The following is an 8,967-nucleotide window of genomic DNA, read 5'->3' as shown; positions in this document are numbered from 1 at the left end:
CCAATAAAGGATTCATAATCAATACAAACAAAATAGTCAATCTTTCATGATTAATGAGGAAAAACTAAACTAAGTGCTATAGATATGTTTTTTTTTTAATGATAGATATATTTTTAATATTTCAAGGCTTACCTCATTTTCGTTTTCTTCACTGATATTCTTTCAGTGCTACTAGGTTTTGTTTGTAGGTTGCTTTGTTTTTGGTGGGGTTTTGTTTTGCCCCGTCCCTATTGTTTTGACATTCTCTCTTTCTAATAAGCGTTATTATCACAAATGGTACCTGAACTATACCTCAATCTTATCGATGGTACCTGAACTTCAATTTTGATCACAACCAGTACCCGAACTTTTCGATTTCATTTTAAATGGTACCTAGAGCCACCTCTGGTCACTATTCCGACTAAAAACGGCATGGGAGGCAATCATAGTGATGATTTTTGATGATTTCAAGGGTTGCAATCATATATAGTGATGATTTTTTGGTAATAGACTTGCCTTGAACTTGTTTTTTTTTATTTTTAGATTTGGCTTTTTTGGCCGGAATAGTTACCGAAGGTGGCCTTAGGTACCATTTAAAATGAAATCGAAAAGTTCGGGTACTAGTTGTGATCAAAATTGAAGTTCAGGTACCATCGATAAAATAGAAGATAATTAAGTTAAGGTACCATTTGTGATAATAACTCTTCTAATAAACAGAGCTCTGCTCCTTTAATAAAAATAGAAAAAAAATATTTCAAGTTTTGAAATACTTGTACCGAACATGTATTTACATCTTAAAAACTTATAGTTTAGTTCCCTGTTTTCATTCTACAATCCAGTATTACAAAAATAGTTTCATAAAACGTTACAGGACACACCAAAGTTTTTGGATACTGAACTACAGTGTTGGATTTACCTCACAATCACTACGTTGAAAAAATACGTATGAAAAGAATGACAAATGTTCGATCGGGAATTTCCTCCCTTTATTTATAGTTTGATTCAAAACTAAACGAAATATACAAGGGCTAAATTCAGAGAGGCTGGGTCATTATGAAGCCCGACTGCTGGATGCCTGCAAGCTTTTAAGGTAGAAAACTCTGGGCCAGCAGTGTCTAACTGCTCTCACGTGGTAATCGACGCTGGACCCAGATATTAATTGGGTTCCTATAAATCACGGGTGATTCATAATGTTCCTGGGCTGGTGGACTACCTCCCCCTAGTGCAAATACCCTTTGTCCAAAAAAAAAAAAAAAGAAGAGATCGAAAAGTCACCCAAATTTTATTGGAGTTATATAATTTTTTTATTCTAGGGTGAAGGGTGTAGCATTGGGGTGAGGAGACTCGGATTTTTTAATCCTTCCGGTGCATGAAACCTGGCATTAGGGGGTTAGGTATTCTCATCCCCACGAGGGGAAAGGCGTGGATAGGTAATTAATCTCATCCCCATTTTTGTGAAATGTCTCATATATGGACCGATAATTAGAAAGATCGATATTTCATTATGTGTTGATCAACATATCTAGACCAAGACATTTTAGACCTAGGCAAATAAAATTCTTAAATGTGAAAGAGCGTATACATATTGTTACATTTGTCAAGTTTGAAAGTAATTTTAATTAGTGAGCTGTGGTCTGTTAGCCGGTTAGTTAGCTTAACTAATATTATAAAGGTCATAGATTTCGCTGACATCACAGATTCATAGGGATTGGGGTGGGGATAAAAAAATTTTTGAAGAAGATAATTTTGGTTATCAGGTTCTTATGAAAATAAAAAATTGTAATGGCCAATTGTAAAAAGCCAAAGAAGTAATGGTTCATATGAAAAATAAAATTTGGTGGTCTCTAAAAAGTTAAGTGCACACCCCCAAATCCAGGTATAAACGGAAAAAAAAAAAAAAGTAACGTACATGGATTTGGTCTTCTCTTTTTTTTTTCCTTTTTTGACGAAACATATTTCGATTTTTGCTATCCATGCCTGTAAACCAGTAAATGTGCGCAACTGAAAACGTGAATGACGCGAGCATCTTGTTTTTCCTGCAAGAGACATGCATGACCTCCATGTGTAAAAGGGCCTTGTTTCCTTTCAAAAAAAAGAAAAAGAAAAAGGCCTCTGTTTTGGATTGTTTTGGATAAACAATGTTATGTGTGTCTAGCACATTAGATCTTTAATTTAAAATTACATTAAACAATGATGGATAAACAAGTTAAACAAAATTCACATTTAGAAACAACATTTTTTTTTTTAAAATTCTCATTTACCATAAGCTTATCATTCGTAGAGCATGATTTTTAGAATGACTTTCAATTGATTGAACACCGAAACTTAGAACAATTTTTTCTATTATGAATTTTTTTTTTTTTAACGTTGAAAAATCATTAAAAAATTGCATTGAGAGTTTTGAGTTCAAGTTTAAAACTTAGTATTTGTGGTGAAAAAATTTGGTAAGAAAATAAGAACAGGCAATTTTGGCAAAAAATCGTGTACTATAGTACACAATATTTGGTTGAAATCATGGTCGGTGAAATCATTTTATTTATTTATTATTATTATTTTTTGAGGACATGAATTGTAGTTAGCTTATAATTTTTAATTTTTTTTCTTTTCCACCTCAAGAATAAATAACCGATTTTGTATTTAATATAATAATTACTAATTAGAGCCTGAAAATAAAAGGATAAAAAATTTAGAGCATGAAGAGGATATCAATAACTAGGATGATGCCATGTAACATGAAGCATAAAAAAGTGTACTGTAAAATTTAATAATGATGAATATTTAGTTTCACACACATAAGCCTAGCCATGGGAGACAAAATTGGTCATTTAGGCTGTAAACTTATTGACCTATATATTGACCATTCCAACACAAATAAAAGATTTTGATTCATTAAACCTTCTCTTAAAACCCTGCTAGTTTAACAATGACGATGTATCCGCATAAAAAAATAAAAATAAAAACAATGATGATGTTACAAGCTCTAACACGAAAAGAAAACGGATCAATGCTGGAAATTAAGAAGGCTGATATTCTAAGGTGACAAAAGAAATCCTACAGTGACTAAAAAAATAAAAGGAATTCTCTATAGTCAAGTGTGATTTTAGACCACTCTTTTCAAGTCATTTACTTCGGTACTAACCAGAGTTTTCTACTCTCATCCGGCCTCTCCAGTTCAGAATACTTTCTGATCGAAGAATGCTCTAGATATGCATGCAAGCAATTAATAAAATAATTAGTTAGCCGCAAACTGCATGTTAAGAACAACTGAGACTTCATTGATGAAAGTTATTAAAGAAGAGCGCAGTCTATTTTCACCACTGTAGCAAGCAAATACAAAACCACTCACAAAAGAAAGACCTCGATCGGTAAACTGTATATGAGAGTCTTAAAGCACAAAGAAAGTAACTATATATTAAAATGACTGGTAATATAAATTTCATGCAACCAATTTAGAGGTGATAACGTCACCAACAACAGCACTGTAATCCGGGTCAGAAAGCCACAGCTTAGCCAAATGAATGTGAGAAGTACAACGCCTGTGGACTTCCTCAACACCCCATATGGTAGATTCAGCTTTCCTTGAATGAATAATGTTGTCCATTGGCTTCTCTTCATCCACATTACCTATTCTTGACTGATCCCACTGCTTCACAAGAACATGAGTCAGGTAGTGCAATGGTTGGCCATAAAATTGCTTCATGGAATTAGCTAATGAATGCCAAGTGATAAACATAGCATCCGATCGGCGAATCATTGGGATCGGTATCTTCTTCATGTGTTCTTGATACTCTTCCGCAACCTTCACTACATGCAATTCTGCATTACAAATTCCTTCTGATTATACATATTGTTTTATACAATTAATGTAGAAAATAAAACAATTGGAAAAACATTTCAAACTAATTATTCAGGTGGATTTTTGTGTTTAGTTGACATCAAACACAAGCATGTGTGTGCGTGTAATGTGATTTACCATTTCATTCTAGGATTGATGGTGAGATTTAATCCCTACATCACTTGCTTTTGAGGAACTAATATCATCAAATCTCTTACTTAATTCATATATATTTATATGATTTATTATCTCTTACTTTAGTTTAATCGTTACATATAAACATATATACACACACAGAATATGTGTTGATATTGTATAACTAACAAACAAGAATGAGTTTAAGAATACAGGAGAAAATGCGTAAATTGAAATATCAAGTGTCAGGTATCAAATGAAAATTAGCCTTTTGAAACCTGGCTGATCTCCCTTTGCAATCCCCGGTCCTTCATTGCGTTTTTTCTTCTTATTTATCTTTACTTTTCTTCCTTCATTTACGGTGGATTTTCCCCTCTTTTTGCTCAATCCAACTCGAGCATTACACATTTCACTTAGATCATCGGACTCCGTCTCTGAATCCGACATGAGTAGATGCTGGTAGCTTAAAGGACAACGACGTCTTAGCATCTTAATAATTGGATGGAAGAAATTAGGATAATGTTTTGCTCGTGATTACCACGGATCAGGTTAGATGGTGGTCAAAAGTAAAGACGGTCGTTTATTTGAAAGACCGAATTTAATTAGAAATAAATATACAGATATATATAAGGATAAAAATCCAACTTGAATTTTGGTTTCTATCTATGATAGATTTCCTCATAAATGAGTAATAAGAGGTCATTTATCGAACCGGTCATTTATTTTATTACAAATTTTTGGCTTCCGAATCCTTTATTCAATTTTGTTTCTCCTAATTTGAACGAAGGGCAAATTCTTATCCAAGTTCCGCTATCCTTGCCAACATGGGGGGAGGGGGATTGTGTGGTGTGGGTTTAGAGGCTAATTCTAATTGAGAGGGTCGATATGAAATTAGTGGACCATTTGAAAGAAAGTTCTTTAGATCTGGTGCATAGATACATAACATATACATATCACTCGATCATGTACGTCTTATTGACTACTGGATTTACCTATATCCAGAAAGTATTATCATGTGTAAAGATCTAGATATCTTCTAAACTTGCGGAGACAAGTATAAGAAATGAAGAAGAAAATATGCACATTAAAAAAGTAAAAGATATCAAATGAAAATTAGCACTTCAAACCTGCAGGATCGATCTTCCTTCAATACCTTTGCCCAGCCTTCTTCATTGCGCTTTTCCTTGTTATTTCTTTTTCCTTTGCAAGTGCCCCGAGTGATATAGTTATCCTTTCATACATCATGTATTAGTCTCCTGCCACTCACGTGATGAGGCAATTATGAGAAATACAACGTCCTGCTTACCTTCATCAAAAAAAAAAAAAAAAAAACGTCCTGCTTTCTTCGCAAAATAGTGGGCAGTATAAATTCACTTTCCTAAAATGTAGGCTTTTTGTACATTTTATATTCTTTTCTGAATATTAATGATTATGAATGTTTCAAACGACTTCAAATTTATAGTTGAAAGTTTGCAGTGGTGGTTTACTCGAAAAATTGTGTTAAAATATCGATATGTGATCGAAAAGTAAATTCCACAAACTAGCAATCCCTTAAAATGACCAAAAACAAATATCTTTTGTGTGTGTGTGTGTTATTAGCCTCATATACTGCATGTATACAGTACCGTATACTTTCTGCCAACTGATAAATACCAACAACTTCATGAGAGATAAATACCCAACTGAATGAGTTTCTTTACCAAGAAGAAATTTTTGCAAAGTCTGACAAGAAGAAATAACAAAAAATTCTTAAATGTGTGTCCTCATATTTCAGTAGTCACGGTATGATTTTAAGAAAAATTACTTGAAACCAAGAGTTGAATTATGTTCGTACATTCATCTAATTAATTAATTTTTCAATAAAAAAAAACTTAGTTCAATGATATAACTGAACTCTAAATTAACTTCAAGTAGACCTAATTAGTCTGTTTGAAGAAATTTTCATATTTAGAACAACATTTGAAACTTAATTTCTTTTAACGAATAAAATATCTAAATAGTAGTTTCTCCAATGTTTTATCAGAAGTTACCAAAAGCAACAAAGAAAAGCTGAAAATATGAAAGGAATCCCATTCTAACTAATTAAGCATTCATTTTGCAACCTCTAACTTTTGAAATTACGATGACCGTACAAGTTCTAAAACAAAAAATCGGCAGACTCCCGTAATAAGAGGATCGAGTGTACGTTATGCTTAAAGAAGAACAGAATTTAGCTGTGAATAGCAATGATTAATGATTGACCTCTTATCCTTTCTTTGCTTGTTTTGAAAAAACCCCTTATCCATTCTTTCTCCACTATAAATACTTCACATCCGCATTGACTATTAGTAACAAAGGAGAGGATTCACCTCCCACAATTTTTACAAAAAATTATATAACAATAAATTATATAGTTCATAGAAAATAAGCTAGTCAGTAGAATATCAAGTTACAGAACTATGACGACAAAGTTCCTCCTCACCCTTCTCCTCTTCCATCTCTCCACCACGGCCTACTCCATCGGTGTCAACTATGGCACGCTCGGAGACAACCTCCCGCCACCTTCTCAAGTCGCGAATTTCCTCAAGACCCAAACCATCATCGACGCAGTGAAAATCTTCGATATGAACCCGGACATCATCAAAGCCTTCGCTAACTCGGGCATCTCATTGACAGTCACCCTCCCCAACGGGGACATCCCCACCCTCACAAAGCCCCGAGCAGCTCGCCGGTGGGTCCAGCAGAACATCAAGCCCTTCCACCCGGCCACCAGAATACGTTACATCTGCGTCGGCACCGAGGTTCTTCACTGGGGAGATGATGCCCAAAAGTCCAACCTAGTCGCGGCCATGAGAACCCTCAACCATGCCCTAAGTGTTGAGGGAATCAAGGACATTAAGATCTCAACGCCACACTCTCTAGGCATCATGCTGGCGTCTGAGCCCCCAAGTCAGGGCCGATTCAGACCGGAGGTGACGCAAATTTTGACACCCATGCTCCGATTCTTGCGAGAAACCAAGTCCCCTCTCATGGTGAATCCGTACCCTTACTTCGGGTGGACCCCGCAAAACGAAAACTATGCACTGTTCAAGCAGTCAGTGGTGGATCCGATCACAAAGCTAACATACAACAGTATGTTCGACGGCTTGATGGACTCCATTTACTCGGCGGCAAAGGTGCTAGGGTTCCCTGACGTCAATATACTTGTGGGAGAGACCGGTTGGCCTTCGGCTTGTGAATTCCCTGTTTGCTCGATGCAACATGCCGCGGATTATAATGGTAACCTGATCAAGCACGTGGAGTCGGGTCACGGCACACCTTTGATGCCGAACCGAAAGTTCGAGACCTACATCTTTGCCTTGTTTAATGAGAACCAAAAACCTGGTCCGCAAGCTGAGAAGAACTGGGGTCTGTTCTACCCTAATTTGACTCCGGTTTACAACGCTGGAGTTATGCGCAATCAACAGGTTGGCTGTTTGTTACTTCTTAGTTTTCTGTCTGGTTTTATGCAATATATAATGTACTAAATTGTTGTTCCACTTAGGGCGCGGGTGGATCAATACCTAATCCAAAACCGGCACAACCTTCCACACCAACAATGCCGGGTACACCAGCCACACCAGCCCCAGGCAAACCAAGTAATGGAGGCAAAGTATGGTGCATAGCAAAGCCAGGTGTTACCAACCAGGCCTTGCAGCAAAACTTAGACTACGCGTGCAGCCAGCCGGGTGTGGATTGCGGCCCTATACAACCAGGAGGTGCTTGCTTTTCCAGCGATATCCGCTCCCAGGCATCCTATGCTATGAATGCTTATTATCAGAAAAACGGCCACAATAATTTGAGTTGTGATTTCTCGCAAACCGGACTCGTCACCAGCATCAACCCAAGTACGATAAGATATTCTCTCTGTTTTTCCAAGTTCTACATGATCAAGTAATTAAGAGTTTTAATTTGTTATTTATTTTCCCCAGGCCATGGCCCGTGTACATACGCCAGTCCATAGATGAAGAGGAAGCAAAGAAGAAGATTACGTTGAGCGCGACTGTGTTGTGTCACTTGTGTGTGTGCGCGAGGTTTTTTTTTTTTTTTTCCTGGTATATCTTGTTTGTTGTTTGTATATGTTGTAAATATTTAGGGAGACTAAGATGAGCTCTAGTTTTGTGAGCAGCACGGTCTTAATTGATGTAATCCTTAAGAATAAAAATTGAGCCAACAAATGATTCTACAGTAAATTTCTTGAGCATGCATACATACTCGCCCAGTATCATGAAATTTTACTGTCAGGAACTTAATTACGGAAACAAAGTGGTCAATTAGTCATATTAGAGTCACAAGACAGGTTAAAAGAAATTATGGGATTGGCTCCCATAAAACAATAACAACGCTTCATTATTATACAGATGCAGAAAATCTCAGACTATAAAAAACAAGATATATTTTAATGTATGATATTGCGAGAGCGATATCTAAGTACAAATCATGTCAAATTCCATACCAACACCAAAGCCTATTTTTGTTCGAATTTCTTATTGTAAAATGAGTCGACATTTGAAATGTGCGCTCGAACAGCCAAAATTCTATTGCCCTGCTCAAACTCGTTAACATATGTGCAAGTGTGTAACACTTTCTGGGCATGAGTGGCTCTATTGTCCGAAGTGAAGTGCAATTTATTGAACCTGGATGTAGGACTAATTGGGGCGGTGCCCTAATCTTTTTACATTAATATGAAGCGTCTAGGGAGTAGTGGGTCATGAGTTCAACAAACCATGTTTGGTTTCAAATTTTTCAGTTTTTATGTCTTATCTTTATAGTCTCAGTTGTGCTATTGATCAATATGAAATGTGATATTGCGTCAGTAGTTGTGGGAGTGGTCAAATTCTGCTGGGCCCGCAATTAAAGCGATTAACTCCGTAGTTAGTATGGCGTTAAATTTCAGTCATGAATGCGGCGATTATTACGACAATAACTACGCACAATGATTATGATTATAAGTGCGCAATGAATGACTATCATAAATACGCAATGAATGACGGTCGTAA

At 36.2% G+C, this 8,967-nt stretch overlaps 1 protein-coding gene across 1 annotated transcript; it reads left to right on the top strand.

Annotated features, from left to right (window-relative positions):
• The first annotated feature begins 6,280 nt into the window (after nt 1-6,280).
• LOC133718020 (glucan endo-1,3-beta-glucosidase-like) lies at nt 6,281-8,172 on the top strand. Its single transcript, XM_062144808.1, has 3 exons — nt 6,281-7,395; nt 7,473-7,815; nt 7,900-8,172. The coding sequence occupies exons 1-3, from the start codon at nt 6,388-6,390 to the stop codon at nt 7,929-7,931; spliced, it is 1,383 nt and encodes a 460-aa protein (XP_062000792.1). The 5' UTR covers nt 6,281-6,387; the 3' UTR covers nt 7,932-8,172.
• The last annotated feature ends 795 nt before the right edge of the window (nt 8,173-8,967 follow it).

Source organism: Rosa rugosa, chromosome 6, assembly GCF_958449725.1.
Source record: "Rosa rugosa chromosome 6, drRosRugo1.1, whole genome shotgun sequence".
NCBI classification, from domain to species: Eukaryota; Viridiplantae; Streptophyta; class Magnoliopsida; order Rosales; family Rosaceae; genus Rosa; species Rosa rugosa.
The sequence above is the reverse complement of the archived record's forward strand: the minus strand, read 5'-3'. Positions and strand labels throughout refer to the sequence as shown.